General features: G+C 40.8%; 1 protein-coding gene across 3 annotated transcripts; it reads right to left on the reverse strand.

Moving 5' to 3' along the window:
- Window positions 1–799: 799 nt before the first annotated feature.
- On the reverse strand, window positions 800–18,318 carry dcaf15 (DDB1 and CUL4 associated factor 15). 3 transcript variants are annotated; one of them, XR_006312346.1, is made up of 14 exons: window positions 18,211–18,318; window positions 16,613–16,710; window positions 14,943–15,087; window positions 13,251–13,357; window positions 12,176–12,312; window positions 11,914–12,084; window positions 10,130–10,948; window positions 8,045–8,133; window positions 6,094–6,222; window positions 5,346–5,428; window positions 2,836–2,940; window positions 2,597–2,712; window positions 2,235–2,378; window positions 1,502–1,586 (listed from the first exon to the last, which is right to left on the reverse strand). XR_006312346.1 is itself a non-coding variant. In XM_043694986.1 (13 exons), exons 1-13 carry the CDS (start codon window positions 18,301–18,303, stop codon window positions 1,531–1,533), a joined length of 1,620 nt encoding a protein of 539 aa, XP_043550921.1. In that variant the 5' UTR covers window positions 18,304–18,318; the 3' UTR covers window positions 800–1,530. The 3 variants fall into 3 exon arrangements, 2 of the variants coding, with proteins under 2 accessions (XP_043550921.1, XP_043550920.1); XM_043694986.1 differs by lacking the exon at window positions 2,235–2,378 and having other exon boundaries at window positions 800–1,586; window positions 10,658–10,948; XM_043694985.1 differs by lacking the exon at window positions 2,235–2,378 and having other exon boundaries at window positions 800–1,586.

Genomic DNA, 18,318 nt, shown 5'->3' on the forward strand with positions numbered 1-18,318 from the left:
TAAAAAAAATCTCCTAATCTTACAAACCTTGTTAGATTAATGCATTCATTCTTTTGAATTGTTATTTTAACTGTGCCTCCTTATACTCAGTGTCAGTTACTGAGAGTTGATTAAAGCCAACACCACAGCCTGTTCTCGAAGCTCAGCTAATGAAAGGAGATATACCAAAGTGGGTCTGCTTGGTGATCCTTTTCAAGTGCTCCTCCGAGGTCAGAGGGCCAACTCACTCAGTTTGTAACAGGTGTACTCTGTTCCTACCTCCTACCTTGTACTTGGCACTCACTTATTCATGTACTGGTTGACTATTTCATCGAGCATCCAAAAAGCCTCTACTGGGGATCTATGGATCAGATCCCAGTATGAGAAATGCTACTGTACAAATAGACCAAGAGGTGACTTAATTGAAGTTTTTAATATCAAGAGATTTATTAGGTTTGACGTAGAGATGTTTTCCACTTGCAAGTGAAACCAGAAGTGGACCATAAAATGTAAGTCACAACTTCTTACACAAGGCAGGGACAATGTGGGACCCATTAACACATGGAATAGTTGAGGTGAATAAGACAAAGCTCTAGAAGCACAATGGCAAAAGGAATAAAGGGATCTGTTGATGACTGAGATGAAGAGGGGTGGAAGAAGGCTCATCTAGACCAAAAACATCAAACAGATCAGAATGTAATGGCCAGGCTACTGAGGCGTTGAAACATCAACCATTAGCACATGGTATGTTTAACTGAACGACCACTTAGACCAGTCTTGATCATTGTTGTATCGCAAAAAAAAACACCACTCACACTAAACTTGTTTATATTTTATTGAAGTTCACAGGGGAGGAACATATTATAAATTATGCAACAGCTTAATATGGAATTGTTACACCTCTACCTGGAATCCTGTCAAACCAAGAATTCCACAGGGTTATTTTACTCAGGGAATGTTGACTTCGCTGTGCAGAGTTCACATGACCTCCAGTGACAGATACTGTTCCTGGTCAGAAAAAAAAATGAACTGGGAGGATTTAAGGAAAGAATATATCCAGCTCTTTGCATTTTCAAGTGAGATCCTAAATAGTGTTAAATATGATAAACTACATTTAAAAAAAAGATGAACACTTCAGTTAAGCGGCCTGGATTCTCTCAAAAGACATTCACATAACACAGACTAACGAAATTCCAAATTAGATGTGAGGTAATGCAGACATCAACACTTTGGTATGGGGGTGGGATGGCAGTAGTTGTGAGATATGTATCACCCTCAAAAACCCCAAAATATCTGATATCTTGCACACACTTGGAAGATCTTATAACTTTTACAAAGTTCACATATTTTAAAACCTCCAAGAGCCTGGCGCCATTTTTGGGCCTTAGAAGGAATGATTGAAAAAAAAAACTGAATGAAGAGGTAGCTGCTTTAAAAATATAAAATTTTTTAAACCACCAATTTGTGGCTGACTTTGTTCTTGAAACTTGGGCTCTTCTTTGCTCCCTTTTAAATAATCGTAGGTGAAATGGACGGCGGTAATCATCACCACTACAGGACAATCCACATGCTGCGACCACTGTCTGCCAAACGCTTCAGCGAGCGGCCTAGAGAAAAGCCAACATTGAAACTGAATCACCATTAGTGGTCACTGTGCTGTTCAGGCTGGGATTTCAATGCAGATCCGGAACTAATGAGACCAGTTACTCACTGGCAGCCACTGAGATTGAAAACCAACACAAACAGAATAGTCATGTGATTATGAGCCACTGGGAGTGGTTTACCAAGCCTCTGACATTTTGAAGTGTGGGGTGATCATCTGTCCATCCATCCCCACCCCTCCTTATGACAATGGATTTGAAGACTTAATACATGACCTGAAGGTAAAACCCTGTGATCCAACTCTGCTGGAGTGCAGAGATTCAAACCCTGACGAGCTTTTTGCCCAAGACCATTAACTGAACTACCCTTGTCTTGGAGCAGCTGGCTGTGATGTATCATAACTGACTGCAGCACAGAGTGACAGGGCACAGGTATACACAGGTCATTCGACATAACACAAGCATCGTTAACGCAAATTCGCTGTAACACGATTGACGAATTGGGGACATTGTTTCTAAAGTGTAAGCTTTTAAAACGTTTGTTGGCGGCAATGCAATTACATTGCCAACGCTTGAAGCACTGTTTCTAAAATGTGATTTTTCTATAATGTGGGGTTGCACAAGAACACAACCATCGTGTTATAGAAGAACTACCTGTACCAGAGATTCCCCACAAAGGACTGTTTTATTGTTGATCAGGTACTTCCTCAAAAGATGAGCAAAATGTAAGTGACATGCCCAGAATTCAATTCTGTTGTTAACTCTCACCCCCACCAGGACTCTTTCAATTTCTTTGACCTGCAGAATCAAAAAGATAGCAGTCTTAAATGGTAGTTCAGGCAAAATCCTTCAACCAAGCAATAGGGGCATTGAGACTATTGGAACTATGTGCTTGCTTGGTGAACTGAAGAAAGCAGGCTGCAAATGGTCCCCGGTTAGATCACAAGCATTGCTGCATTGCAATAAGTTTACACATAGGTTAGGGCCACGCACACACTTTTTGCTCAAAAACATACCTTTATGCAGAGCTTCATTTGTCATTCTGTTGACATTGCGAAAGGTACTTTCAGGGACCAGCCATCTCATTGCTATATCAACACAGCTTTTCCGGAAGGTACTCCAAACACTACCACTATATAAAATGATTGCCAAGGTGAGAGAATGGGAGGACAGGAGGGGAAGAGAGAGAGAGAGGTACATTAGTCTAAATTTTCATTCCAAGGTCTTATTGAATGAAATTCACTACGTAACTTACCTTGTTTGCCCCTGTACCGCAGTTAAGTCACCAACTCCCATAGTTGCAAAGACACCAGTGTTTAGATTCCATGTGCCCTTCAAACAAGTATGATAGGTCTTAGGTCTGAAAAATCAGTGACAGAGTTTGATAATATTTCACAGGTACACATTCAGCTTACTAACACAGGATTGTTTTGGGGGACACTCAAAACTAAATTGTAATACACAATGGTTCCAGTGCTGAGAGTGGGAACATACTGCCAGAGTTACAATGTGGTAGCTAGCCAGAATAGAAAATTTTAGTCTAGAATTCTGCAACTCACTCCTTGAGTGTGTGCTGGTATTCAATAATAATTTTAACGAAGAGGAGAGGATATATACTTAAAGGAGAGAAAACTACAGGGCCTGTGGGAATGAACACAGAAGTAGAACTGATTAGATAGGTCTTTCAAAGAGCTGACATAGACACAATGGGCCAAATTGCCTCCGCCTGTGCTATAAGATTCTGTTCTATGTTCTTTGAGGCCAAGGGAATATTGATGTGGACCTTTCCTTCAGCTGACAAAAAGGAAACATGATCTGTGCAAGTAGTAGTTTTCATAGATCAAATGAGCTACTGCTCCAGAATGTACTGACTCCACTATCATATGGTGGTTAAAATAAATCATAACACATCCATCCATTCTCATGTATCTGAACATCAGATTCACCTGGATGCTCCTGGTACGGGGGGTTCTAACTATGAGGAGAGGTTGAGTAGATTAGGATTATTTTCACTGGAAAGGAGGTGATTGAGGGGTGACCTGATTGAGGCCTACAAAATCATGAGAGGTGTAGACAGGGTGGATGGCAAGCAATTTTTTCCCCAGAGTGGAGGACTCAATTACTAGGGGTCATGAATTCAAAGTGAGAGGGGAAAAGTTTAGGAGAGATATACATGGAAAGTTCTTCACGCAGAGGGTGGGACGCATTGCCAGCAGAGTTGGTAGGAGCAGGAATGATAATATCATTTAAGATGTATCTAGAGAGATATATGAATGGGCAGGGAGCAAAGGGATACAGATCCTTAGGAAATAGGCGGCAGGTTTAAATAGAGGATCTGGATCAGCGCAGGCTTGGAGGTCCGCAGGGCCTGTTCCTGTGCTGCAAGGTTCTTTGATCTTTGAATTTTCTCAGCCATACTAAATATATGACCTTGTTTATATGTTCAAATATAAGCTTTCCAACCATACAACTTTCAAGATCACTACACTCCAGTCCTAGCTTCCTTACGTTCCGAATCAATATTGCCCCACACCATGGGCAGCTGTGCCTTCAGAATCCCTGGGCCTTAAATCCTTCTCAGCCTGTCCATCTCCAAAGATGCTCCTTAAAACCCAGCTCTTTGACAAAAAATTAAGTTTTGGTAAAGCTTCTGTAAAGTGCTTTGGAACATTTTAATTTAAAGGTGAATTGTGATTACAAATTGTTATTTGCTGTTTACAGCTCAGTGGTATCTCAATTCCTGAAATCTATAGTGCTATATAGAATGGACCTTCTGTATTGCGTTCCTATAATAAACATGTCTAAACTTGAATCATACTCACTCATTATGACTTGGTTGCAAGATAACCAAACCTAGAAATGGACAACCAATTAATATTGCATGTGAAGAGGATACTGACTGATTGGAGGATGTTAGGCATAGGGATGCAGCAGGAACTGCTGTCAATCTCAATTGATTTAATTCATGCTTTTTATCCACCCTGTCCATGCCACACACCCTTCTCTGCTCCAACAAAAACAATGCAAGCTTATCCAATCTTTCCTCAACTTATATTTTCCACCCCTGGTATCCCCTCCAGTGCAATCACATTCTTCCTGTAATTCAGACCTGGCAAGTAGACTTTGATTCATCAGGGTTTTCCATGGGGAATGTGGCAGGAATTGGCAGCCTCCATAACACCATCCTCAGTGAAAAAAGTGCACAGTGCACACTATTGCAGTTTGGTTTCTTGCTGAATGCAAAACAAGCTACTTTGACTTTTTGAGTCTTTATAGCATTAAATTCTGTTACACCAGGAAATTAATTATTAGGTTATTTACAACACAAGCAGGAATAGAATAGAGCTGGTCAACTCTCTCCCAACAAGTATGCAAGCCCAACGTCAGAGCAGAAGCCCTACAGCAGCTTCCCAGCACTTTCAATTCTGATCCAAGCCACCCACAAGGCAAACTGACAAGTAACATCAACTGATGCCAAACAGAGAATGTAACTCTACAAGTATGGGCAAGAACTACCAACTGAGCTCAAACTCATTGCAGATTCCACCTTTAGAAGTAACAAAGCAAGAAAACTTGTATTTCGTCAGCCTGGACTGGATCTCGATCCCACAGCTGGAAAGGTCAGTGTGGAAACCTACTCAATGAACTCCTGAAAGGAACAACATTTCAGATTTCCCACAGAAATTAAACATATAATGCAAATCCAACAGGTCTACACTGTTTCATAACAGAACAGCACACACACTGAAGGTTAATTTCCCTTACCTTATTTGCCCTTCTTCATCAGAAGGGTAAGCCAAAAGTAGCAGTCCTATGTTAATGATGACATGGTTGGTTATAGGGCACACCTTGAAACAGAAACAGATCACTATCATACTAATGTTCATGACAGTCCCAAAATTCAAGGAAGCAAGAATTCAGTGCACTGTACTTAGTCTGAAATCAACTGGTTTAGGAGCATACCTTTCCAATTTGCCAAACGCAGCCTTTTAAGAAGTCAGTATAAAGATATCCAAAAGACTATTTAGTAGAAAAGGGAGCATGGGGTGGGGGCACTTGTGGGCTGGATTGGGGGGTTAGGGGTGGGAGAGAGAGGAATGCAGGGATGTGTGTGTGTGTGGGCGTGCACAAGGGTGGTGTGTGTGTGTGTGTGTGTGTGTGTGTGTGTGTGTGTGTGTGTGTGTGTGCGCGCGCGCGCGCGGTTGCTGCTTAAAACAAGGAAATGCTTGGACTTTAAGAAAAATTTGACCTTCCAGCATCTGCTGTATTAAACTCAGATTACTGATCAGTAACAGTAGTCCTACAAACTCAAACTTATTGGGCCTTCGTTTTGTAGCCATCTGAAAGCTTTTTAAATTTATCACACTAGAAGAAATCTACACAATTTCTAAATTCCACGTTACCCCAAAAGTCCCTCAATCTATAAACTCAGCACACTAAGAATTACTGTGAAGCCATGTCCTATTCCAGGCTGTCCCAAAACACATTGCTTATCCGGTCTAAATTTACTTACCTCTAGAATGACAATATCGTAGTCACTGAAGGAACAATATCGCTTTGACCAGGATGCATCATTCCTTATAATCTCATTAATGACATATTCAAAATCAAGTGTCAGCTGCTCCACAGTGAGGTACTTGCCCTGGAAATTCACAAGATATAGGAGATGGGTTGCCAGGGAATAGAGAAAGGCCAAGCACAAGACAGTCATATATCTGTCTTAGCCATATGTCACACTAAAGAGATTCCTCTCATGGAAATGAGAAGTGGTAAACATAAATCCACCCTCGCATCCCACTCCCTCCTCTCAATACAGCAACCTTGATTACGCAGTAGGCAACGTATACCAGCATACACTCACGCCAGACTGCAATAGCTGTGCCTCACTGAATAGGCCTCTCATCCAAGTCAGAAGGTTGTGGGTTCAAGTTCCACTCCAGAGACTTGAGAACAAGGAATGCAGACTGATAATTCCAGTTCTGTACTACAATATGTATATCTGTAAAGATATACAAATTCTATGCAATACAGTTTAATTATTCACAATAATTTGTTCACTGATATAGCATATTTACCACTTTTTAATCACAAACTCAACTCAGCCCAGAATGCCCTCAGCTAATATTCACCAAGAGAAGATGATAAACTTGGGACCATAATACACTTACAGCCAGAAGCAGCCAGTAATAAAGGCGATCTACTTTCGAGCTGTGCCTGTTATAGTGCAGTATTGTCACTAGGTACAGAATACTGATACTTCAGAAATTTACAAAAGAAATGCACAAATTGAAATACTCAAATGTCATTACGTTCCCAGCTGATAGTACAACTGGACAAGTCAGATTCCAACATGAAATCTGGGCTGATTGATCATTTTAAAAAAATATTAATGTGGTGGTCATTCACCAAACATCGCATAAGGCTGCAAAGTTTCTTTAACAACAGAAAAGAAATTTATTACATGAAAGACAGCAACAAATATGGAAAACCAAGCTATCTAAATACAGCACATAGTTAGAAGAGTTTCAATCACCCAGCAAAGCAAAGATTTATGCTGTCTTTGAACACAATCCATTACAGAGACTCAAATCTGGTGGAATTACCCCTATTACGACATCAAAACTCTGGTTCAACTTAATGAATTCTCCCAAGTCCTTTCCTGTGAACTGCGAAGTCTTCTTACATTAACCCACAGTTTTTAAACAATCTGCAGATTTCTAACCAAACACTCCTGGTTTGAAAAGTTCACAAAGTAAGCCTTTCTACTGTCTTGTACTCATTTCCAGAGGAAAACTATATTTGTATCTGACTCTGGTCTGGTTTCCTCTGAGCTGTGCAGAAAGCTTTCAATCTCTGAATTTTCAAAGTTAAAATCAATCCTTGATTATTCTGACCCGAAAAACAAGCTACTTGCCATCAATGTCAATGTTAATGTTGTAAACTAACATAGCAGAAACAACTTTTCATTAACACTCCAAAGAGGTCCCTATTCTCTCCTCGCATTTCAGATTAAGTCACTGATTCAGAAGGACTGCCTGACCTCGTTATTTCTTTAAAAAAACTCCACAAAATGTAACCCACCTATACTCCACTATTCTAAAATCCAAAAAACACGACAAAAAAAATCTATAATTAATCACACACTTCTCGTCACAACCATAATTCAAATTATTCCCATCAAGGACCACTGATGAACAAATTACCAGTAACTCACTACTGACAAGGCAAAAGACCACCTTTAAACAAATTTGCAAGAATGAAATCTTAAAAACTTTCACTGCTGGCCTCTTTTACATTTCAGTATTACACACCCCATCTTTATAATCATTGTGACAACACACCAGGTTGCTGGACAGTGCCTGCAATTAGAGCGTGCAGTGGTTTACCACTTTGTAAGATACTGCACCAACAGTTCTGTACCCTTTCCACTTTGCCAGGGATTTATTGCACATTGGTTAAATTACCTGATATAAAGCACTTTCTTTAACAGGTTTCAGATTCCTTCCCCTCAAGTCAGTCACTACAAAATGCAGTGAGATCTTATCATCATACCCTGTGAAAAACAAGATCTGCTTTAGTCTCCTGTCAACAAGTTCCTCTGATAGCAAACTAATTATTCACAAGTTGCAAGATTAAATAAATCCTTCGAGATCCTCAAATCACACAATTAGGTAAACATTTTCTTCACATAAACAGAGCTACACTTCCTCAGTTTAATCCTTTGATGTAACACATGCAAATATTAATGACACAATGATGCAAATGAGCTAAGTGGCACCTACTGTTGCATCAGAATCATGTGGAAGATGAGCTATCTGAATGCACGGTGATGGGTATGGAAGCCAGTGAGAATGTGCTGCTCAGGCAGCTTGAAGATGGAAGTGAAATTTCTGTGGTTAACAGATGGCTTGCAAAGTTGACCCTTTCACTGCTTGAACATAGTGGAACTGAATAGTGATTTTGTTGCCAATTACTTGGCATGACAATGTTTAAAGATTAAGGGAACTTACTTAATAAGTAAAACCCACATTGTTTCCTCCTGCCTGTAGCTCAGCAAACTGTCAAGGAAAGTTATTGCTAGCATTCCAACATGATGAGGAAGCGACTCTTTCCTTTTTGGAAATGGGCAAGATTTGGGAATAGTTGGATGTTAAAAGAGAACTGGAATTAAGCAATGATTGAGGAAGAAATGGAACACCAGCATACAGAATAAACCCAAACATTAACTCGAAGTCTGGTCTGACAGGCAGGAAGAGCAAATGAAACTGGATGAAAATTCTAGCTCTTCAAGCGTTGGAGTTAAATTCCCAACACTGTGACAGCAGAAAATGTTCTGCACAGTGATAAGTGGCTTTGCTGTGTTTCACCACAGTTCCCAATAGACACAAAATTGTCCTTAAAAACAAACTGTTGCTGCAATAGCAGTGTTCTCGTTCTGCTTCCAAGATGTTGCTGAACAACACTCATTCAGAGCTGCTTAAGCACCCAGTAACTAAGGACATGCGGTGTAGGGAACAAGTAGGTTGCCTTAAAAGGTGCACACGTGCAAGTCTGTGACCACATGGGCATGGGCCCATGCAGTGCAAAAGGCTGGCTGCACACAGCAAGTAGAAGTTAGTAACAGCATTGCTTAACAATCCTGCAATTACTTCAAATGGACCAATCTCCAGCACCTCCACCAGCGCAACTGCAGCAATTAAAAAAAAAAGTGAAAAAAAAACAAATCTGGAATGTTGGCGTTTAAATTAAAGACAGGATGCTAGAGTTCACAGAACGGGGATTGTACGGAGAGATTTAACCAGCAGCTGGATCTGCAGAAGTGTCATTAACTCCTGCCTACAAAAAAGAAGCTTTTCACATTCCAGCAGGGTTCCTAGTGAATGAAGAACTTTAATGGCAATTACTGCTGTAGGGAAATATATGTTAATTGACTTAGATATAGCAAGATCCCTCAAACACCAGGAACTGATTGGCCGGAATCTGGTTACATCGTACTCACCAAGGTCACAGGGCATTCCTCAGCTTTACTGAGTGCAAGTGCTGTAGGACCTCACAGATCCCCGAAACATGCAGAAGGGATCTTGGTTAGCTGCATTCAAAGGGCAGCATATCTGAAATATGGGATGACCGTAGTACTATGCTGAGAAGGGTGTGCTCAAGGTTCAGGAGTTAGACTTCAACACACAGCATTCGAATTGGGAGAGGTAACATTCACAAAAGAATGGCGATGATTCCAATGAAAGAATTGAGAGTTGTTTGAATTAGTGCTCACAATTACCAAAAGGCAATCCCATTGATTTCAAGCACCCTCCAATAATACCAGAGTGATGTGGGCAAGGAACTGAGAGCAGGTTCTCTGCTGACTCGTCATTTTGAGATAGACAGTGAACACATCACCAGGGAAGAATCTTGCAAAGGGCATTCTGACAAGGAAAGCAGGGAAAACTAGTGGACAATCACAACATTATTGCAAATTAATTAGGCAAACAGTATCCTGACAACCAAAAATTGAGGCATAAATAATATTTTAGCACTGCTACATAACTCACCATCATCATCATCTGCAGCCATACCAGAAGGCTCCAGAACATAATGCAGCTTTATATAGTTCACATACCCAGGCTCTGTTTGTGTAGTTTCATGGTGTTGGCTGCTAGTATTGTTCATTGTACCTGTCTCACACTGAATCAACTCATTTGCCATTTCAGTCCTCAGTTCAGCAGCAGGCAATACACCATTACCCAGTGCAGGACAAGAACATCTCAATAGTTGTGAATGTGAATGCTCAGAGTTCAAGGCAGAAGCAGAGGTGTTTGCAACACAACTGGAACACTGAATCTCTGACTTTGCTTCAGGAGAACAAGAGGAGAGTGTGAAATTGGACAGCTCACTTCTCTGCGTACCAAGGACCTTGTGACAGTCGTCTGTGGTGAGCCCTTGTAGAACACCTTCCTTTGGTTTGGAGCCAGCTTGGCTTAAACTACCCGATACTTCTGTGGTGTTGGTGGCAGCTCTCGCTCGCCTAAATATGTCAGCTGCAAACTCCTTCGCTTTACCGGCAGCAGAGGATTGCTCACCATGGGAAGTGTTACATGCTGCCAGTCCACCATGCTTCGAGCTTTTTAATTCCCAGCTCAGCATTTCCTCAGGACAGTATTCAGTGTGCGCACAGCCGGTAGTGTCAGCTTTGTGTAGGATGCAGTTTGGCCCTCCATGGCTGGATGAAGGATGACTTGGAGCTTCACACTGAAGATAACTCGACATGACATCATCCATTACTGGCGATATAAGATTAGGATCTAGCTCAGAATGACCTGGAGGTGCAGTGTTTTCACTACTCTTACTGTACAGAATCTGCCCTTTCTCATCTGAAACACAGAAAGCCAAGACAGAACAGTTGTCAAGTAAATATAAAATGAACATCTGGTTAAATTAGTGCATAAACTTTACTATAAAAACACTGGTGACCCGACAGGTATCTCACTCTCTTTAATCCTGTGTTTCCCTCTGGTTATTTTATCTCTACCAGTGGCTAGAAGGGTAGGAGGCATTCTGTCATGGTGTTTCAGCCAGAATATGGAGCAGCCTTGATGGACCCGGGGGGTCTGTTGTTCTCCATTATTTTAATCAATCAGGTGAATTTCACCAACATTGCTGCGTTAGTTGACCTCAGTTGGATGTGGCAGCTAAGGCATAACAATCAATCACAGTGGCCTCAGGTTGGACAGGAAAGCCAATGACTCTGGTGGAATTCTATATGTGTACACAGGGTGGCTGGGTTCAGATTGGGGACGTGACTGGGGTTACAATGCCCAATAGGATAGAGGTGTATTTATACCTAGATTCTAAAGAAACCAGGAAGAAACTTTATGTGTATTGATGATCATTAAGAGGGTGGAGTATAGCAAAGATTTGTCAGTACATTTAAAAAACACAACTATGGTTCTCCTATGATAAAATCTTTACAACGACAGCATACCTTTCACATCAAAAGAAAAACTCCTTCCAATAATGGCAGTGGATCCGAGAACGCATTTTAATACCCATTCAAAAGTTGGGCACCTTCAATATCACTTAGTGCAGTGGCAGTGTCATCTCAATCTTGCACTCAGGTCTCAGGGTTAGGATTTGATCAATGGTCATCCCAAGTGTTGCTAACGAGTTACAGATTACCCTTAAGTAGATGCCCAGAGCCAGCAGTGGGAATGGCTGCTTCAGTGAACAGAGAGGAATATTTCTGCCTGAATTAAAATAATTTGGACCCTTTTCTGTACCTGTGACTAGCTCATTCATACGTACTGTCCAGATTCCTAAAACAACAATTATGGCATACCTGTTGTGTTGACAGATATGGCACAGGCTACCAGAGAGTAGCTGGTGTTGAGTAACACCACTCCATCTTTCTTGAGCTGAAAGGCAGGCTGAAATGTGGGGAAGGGATACACCACCTGGTACTTTGTGTGAAGCATGAAGCCATGCTGTAGACAGTAGGCATTCTGCTCATCTGCAAAAGACACAATAGCAAGTTAGGTCTGAGCCGAGTGAAGTATAACAGCTTTAACATTCTAATGTGAAATAAGTATCTTTCTTCAAACCTGTGCTAAGCAAAGCCATATCCTTACAGTCAGGACAGAATGAAAATGGCGGTGTAGCAACTGTTGTAATATAAATATCTCGATCATTTTCATCACTCATCACCATGTTTATCAGCAGATCATTCACTGAGCGGATGCTGCATTAAAAGAAAACAGAACTTTGATTTAATATAATGGGATGAAAATATTATATATTCAAAACTTTGCCGGAGGAAGGACAAAAACTCCACCCATACGCCTCCCAATCCCACACCTAACACTCAAAACAAACAAGTCAGTCACATATCTCTGTAGTATGTGGTAAAGGGAAAAACAGAGACAGGAGAAAAACACTGCACAAAAAGATACCAGAACAAGAAGATTCCACAAAAAATAAAAATGGGTTAATTTGCCTTGGGTATGTTGTTTTAGGAAGAAATATTGACTAGGGTAAAAGGGTAACTCCTTACTTCAACCAGCATTAAACGCATTAACGTCAAGCAAGTGGAGTTAACAACTCAGTGGATATTTGCGCTCCAGCCTCCTGAGTGGGATTTGAACTGACAGCCTTCTCACTCAGAGGAAAACGTGCGTCCCACTGAACCACATTTAACAATTGACTCCAAATCTCAGCAGGTTTGCTGCAGCAGAGGAGAAGGTTGAAAATTTTCAGAACAGCAGCTTCCAAACAAGCTAGAAACATCAACTGCTGAAATATCACTTTCACTGAAACAAACATTTGAGTTTTGCAGTCAGGAAGGATATAGAGGGTGCAGTGGACTGAGATTCATCAGAATGAGACCATGGCTGGAAGATCAATTAAGCCCATAACAGAGAGGCACCACCTTAATATCTGAGCTATGTTGTTCCGGGTGAGGTCATTTCACACAAATAGTCATGGGAATCTGGAACTTGCTCCTCACAAAGCTGGGGGAGTCAATGAAAATTGAGAAGTAGAGTGATAATTTTCTAGTAGGCAAGATAACCAAGGAACATACAATCAAGGCAGGTAGACAGAGCTAATACAAATTAGCCAGGATCAAATGTCAAGCTTGACAGGCTGAAGGACCTCCTAAATGTTGGCATGAATACTCACTTGAACCCAAATACGATAAGTTTTGAGGGATCGCTTGGCCATTCACACACTGTGAGGTACAAGTCGCTGTACACTTCCTGATCTTTGAACAGGTGCACTTGCCTCACCTAAAGTTCAACAACAAAAATTTTAAAAGATTTGTTTTTCTTGTACAGTTGAGTACTCCAGAATGTGAATGTTTCTAAAATTATTATGCGGTCAAATGTAGCAAGCATATATATCTGCATAGACACGTGGGAACATGATAAGTTCGTAGACGAGATGAGATGTGAGAGATATGCAAGAAATATCGAAATATCATGGCCGATACCATGATCAGCTCCCAGCTTTCGGAAAGTTTGAAAGTAGATTGATGTTTATAGAGCATTTGAATGCACTGTATGCAGGCCGAAAGGCTTTCATTGAAGGTGAAGTCTCAAAGAATTTGGCAAATCTTAAGGTCATCAGAAACCAGTTTAAACCAGGGAAATAAGGTTTATTATACAAAGAGAGGGTCTTAAAGAATGGAAAGCCCTGGAGATTATTGGTAAAGACAAAAAGATAATATTGGAAACCCTGCAAATCAGACTGTTCACGTACACTCGTCAACGTTACAGATTTGCAGAGAGGAGACAATTACCTCTCATAACCAGTGACTGCCCAGCTATGAGGATCAAACTGCTGCAACTGAAAGTTTGCCTAATGACAGACAGCTCAATTCTGATCATTAATGAGGCCATTAGCCCCAAAGGACAATTACCAAAATTGGCTAAGTCAAATATTTACCAGAAGGGGGCTAGTCAATGGAGAAATGTAACCATTATAACAGTGAGCAGAGATGGCCACTGGAAAATACAGAAGTTGGACGATGGGCAGGTGGTTAGGTCCATGGATTGCAAACACGAAGTACAAAGATGGATGGCAGGAAAATTCAGTGTCAGCTCAAATACTGGGTCCAGGAGTGAACATGCCCTTGCAAAGAGATTATTAAGGTAAGAAGTGGGGTGATCAAATTGTAGCAGTCCAAAAAGAAATAGAATGTAAGACAGAGAGTGTAGTTTAACAAGGACAAAATTGATTGCACAAACTAGGAATACTACCAGGAACAGAAGCCCATTTAATCAGGAAGTCTTGGAGCCCTCCAGCAAACCACAAGTTACAACATTTTCAGAGAATGGAGAAATCTCCAAACTGAAATGGGTGGTTGGCAGCAGTCATCTACCTCATTGTATTAGTTTGTTCCTTTCTTTGTAAAGCACAGTTATGCATACTGGAAAAAAATATCTGAAACTTGGAAGAGCAGAAAAAAAAACATAATTGATTTTTGCATGACTCGTGATGTAATGTTATACACTCATTTATTTATAGGAATCTCCTTTATTCTCTTTATGCCCCATCTGACCTTCAAACCTCTCTTTTTCCTTCCAGTTTTTAGAGACACTTCTTAACCTTTCTTTCTGCCAAAGTTTTCATCATCTGTCTCAATACCTCCTTTGATGATTCAGTACAAAATTTTGTTTGATATTTACTTCTGTGAAACATCTTCAACTTCTAATAGTTTAATGGCACTTGATCAATGCAAGCTGTTATTAAGAAACTAAAACTGATCAACACAAGACCATCAGACAGAGAAAATGGACAATGTCAGGACAAAGGAGTTCAGCACTGGAGTTTAGAGTATTCTTTATTTACAAGGAAACCTTTGATACACACCTTTTTCAACTTGTCATGGATGTTGAACTTCCACCAGTACAGGTAATACACATAGTATGGTAACTCATCAATATCCTGCTCTGGTACATCCCGAGTGTAGGACAGCACATACCGACCACATTTTGTAAAGCCAAGGAATATGTGACTGTGGTAAGGGAATGGGAACAAGGGCATATGGAGACAGATTAAAACTACAGAAAGTAAAAATGAACGTTACAATTCCTGATTAATAGGAATGAGCTTTTCAGACATCCAAAATCCAAGAAAACATTCAGATACATATAAAATCTACTTGTTAAAGTCTAACACCAATTTTTGGGTGCGCTGCCTAATTTTTCTCTGCCTTGCCTGAAAGCATTGGTTAGGAGAAAGTGGGGACCGCAGATGCTGGAGATCAGAGTCAAGAGTGTGATGCTGGAAATGCACAGCAGGTCAGGCAGCATCAGAGGAGCAGAAGAATTGATGTTTCGGGCATTCCTGATTCCCGAAATGTCGATTCTCCTGCTCTTCGGATGCTGGTCGACCTGCTGTGCTTTTCCGGCACCACACTCTCGACTCTGAAAGCACTGGTTGTTTAATCAAGTGTAACTCCACACAGTTGCCTTTTGGTTACTTTGCTCATGAATCACAGGGAGGAACACATTTTCTCCATTCAACTTCGCTTGACAAATTTCATTGGGTTATCATTGCATTGAGTGTGTGTGTGTGTGTGTCAGTGTCAGGAGGGAGTTGTTACACCCTACAGTAATCATTTTGTGCACGCGGAGAAATAATTATTTCTCTCTGTCAAACATAAGGAAACTGAGATGTATTCCAGCTTAGGTACTTCTGCCCAAATGAGATCATTTTCACTCAGCACAGACCAAGAAATAAAACCTCCTGATCTGTGAGGCTTGTTTGATCAGGCCATCCGTTTATATAATGAATGGTAGAATAGGCTTCAGGGGCTGAATAGCATCCTTCTGTTCCCACATACCCATGAGTTAAATTCTCTGACCCATGAGGAAAACCATTCGGTTGTGCACTTTGAACATTTCTACATCACGAATGACTGAGTCAAATTGCACAGATAGGTGGTCAAAATTCAAATCCAACAATCCTGAGAACATGCAATAGGCTCCCAGTAGATTTCAGCCCTACCATAAACACAATGAGAGAAACTACAGACTGCTGAATTGTTGCCTGTCACTAACCCAGCGAGTACAGTTTTGTGGAGATTTGAGGTCAAATCTGAAATTAGAACGTTACTCATTATCTTTATCGTGGTCTGCAATTTCAATGGAGCACCCCAGCAAGGGAAAACCATTCTGTTTAGAAACTTTTGTACCAGAGGCAAACAATAAAAATTTTGATATTAATATCTAAATACTGCAGAGTTTAGTTCAATCTCCACATATATGCCCTGAGATACTAGAGCAAAACAAATGCATTTGTCTGAAAAATCCTTTGGCAGAGGCCTGCCTAAAATGAAGGGTTAACACCTCCACACAATGGTGCAATGTTACAGGTGAATCCACTGGTATCTCACAGAATAACGGCAAGAGCCTGGAGCCTGGCATTCTCCTCAAGCTAAGTCAATGAATGATCTAAAAACTCTTTTTACATTTAAAGCAAAAGGTTGAAAAGGCCAGAACGAAAATATCTACTGACTTAGGAAATAGTTTACATACCCAGCTAGTAAAAAATCATCATCCACAATGTTCTTCAGGGGAACGCAAAGAATGGGAGGCAAATTTTGGAACATTCGGTGAGAGAACTGGCCTGTTATCTGTCAAAGAAAAAAAAGGTTACATTTGTTTGTTGCCATAAGAACACATGATAATTGGTACTCATTTGGATAAGAATTGGATTCAAATATTTTACCTGCGATTTCACATAGCCCTTCACCTAACCCAACCCGATAATGACAAACTGCTTGGTAAAAGAAAACATCACCCATTCAGTTAAACTGGGCCTAGGAACTCAATGTCCATTCACTCCTCATCATGACTCCCTTATTAGAGGGCAGAATGATCAAGAAGATTCTGTCAGACCAGAGTAAACTGTTGGAACTTCTAAGCTCAGCTTTTAATTAATAAATTAATAATCAATGCAAGTATAAGCCTCAAGGGCATCCTGATTATGCCATGAGCAATTCCCTGCTGTAAAGTCATAATATTCAATTCCTGGTTTTGAAACAAGCTCCTTCTTAGTCTTTGTGCCCATTAAAACCTGGATTAAGAATCAATAGAAACCTCTGATATATTTATTAGAACTGAAAAACATTTGGAGCAAATCATCTCCCACATGAATGGCATCTAAATAGTCAACTCCTCACTCAAAAATAGGTCTGGAGAAGTCTGCTAATTTAAAAATTTTCTTCATTAAGCTAAAATTTTCTTATTGACAGGTTAAAGTTCTGCATTTATTAAAATTTAAACCAGTAGATAATCAAGAAAAAACTGCTAACCAGTAAAACAACTGGATGGGAAAATAAAAAGATACTGCAAGCCTGTTTTTTTTAGAATTTATTCACAGGATGAATGTGGGTGTCACTGGCTGGGAAAGTATTCATTGACCAGTCCTAACTGCCTTTCAGAAGTTGCAAGCTGCCTTCCCTAACTGCTGCAGTCCTTAAAGTGTAGGGACACCCACAATTAGATTACTTATAGTGTGGAAACAGGCCCTTCGGCCCAACAAGTCCACACCGACCCACCGAAGCACAACCCACCCAGACCCATTCCCCTACATTTACCCCATCACCTAACACTATGGGCAATTCACCTGACCTGCACATTTTTGGACTGTGGGAGGAAACCAGAGCACCTGGAGGAAACCCACGCAGACACGGGGAGAATGTGCAAACTCCACACAGTCAGTCGCCTGAGGTGGGGATTGAACCCAGGTCTCTGGCGCTGTGAGGCAGCAGTGCTAACCACTGTGCCACCGTGGGAAGGAGTTCTAGATTTTGACTCAGCGACAATGAAGAAATGACAAAATATTTCCAAGTCAAGATAGTGAGCATTTTGGAGGAGTACTTGCAGATGGTGCAGCAACATGCACCTGCTGCCCATGTCCTTCTGGGTGATATGGGTGGTGGGTTTGAAAGATATTATTGAAGGAGCCTTGGTGAATTTCTGCAGTACATCTCTATATTGTATTTCACAACTACTGGGATGTCCCATACTATTTCACAACTGATGCAGTTATTTTGAAGCATAATCACTGCAAGCGGAAACGAGTACAGGCTCAGCAAGATTCCACAAACACTTTTACATGCATGTCTCACTATGCAGCTGCGGATGGTGACAGCGGGCTCCAATTTCTTTGCAGCACACGGCTGACCAGGAAACTCTTCAACCTTACCACCTGCCACTGGCATCTGTTAGAAGGATTT

The sequence above is a fragment of the Chiloscyllium plagiosum genome, chromosome 8 (assembly GCF_004010195.1).
Source record: "Chiloscyllium plagiosum isolate BGI_BamShark_2017 chromosome 8, ASM401019v2, whole genome shotgun sequence".
In the NCBI taxonomy this organism is placed as follows: Eukaryota; Metazoa; Chordata; class Chondrichthyes; order Orectolobiformes; family Hemiscylliidae; genus Chiloscyllium; species Chiloscyllium plagiosum.

Excerpts from the sequence above, each read along its gene's own strand:
- dcaf15 (XM_043694985.1), bottom strand. The coding sequence starts at position 18,303 with ATGCCAGTGGCAGGTGGTAAGGTTGAAGAGTTTCCTGGTCAGCCGTGT. Across the intron at positions 5,429-6,093 it reads ACGATATTGTCATTCTAGAG|GTGTGCCCTATAACCAACCA; the intron begins GTAAGTAAATTT and ends TTCTGTTTCAAG. Across the intron at positions 2,713-2,835 it reads GCGGTACAGGGGCAAACAAG|TGGTAGTGTTTGGAGTACCT; the intron begins GTAAGTTACGTA and ends CATTTTATATAG.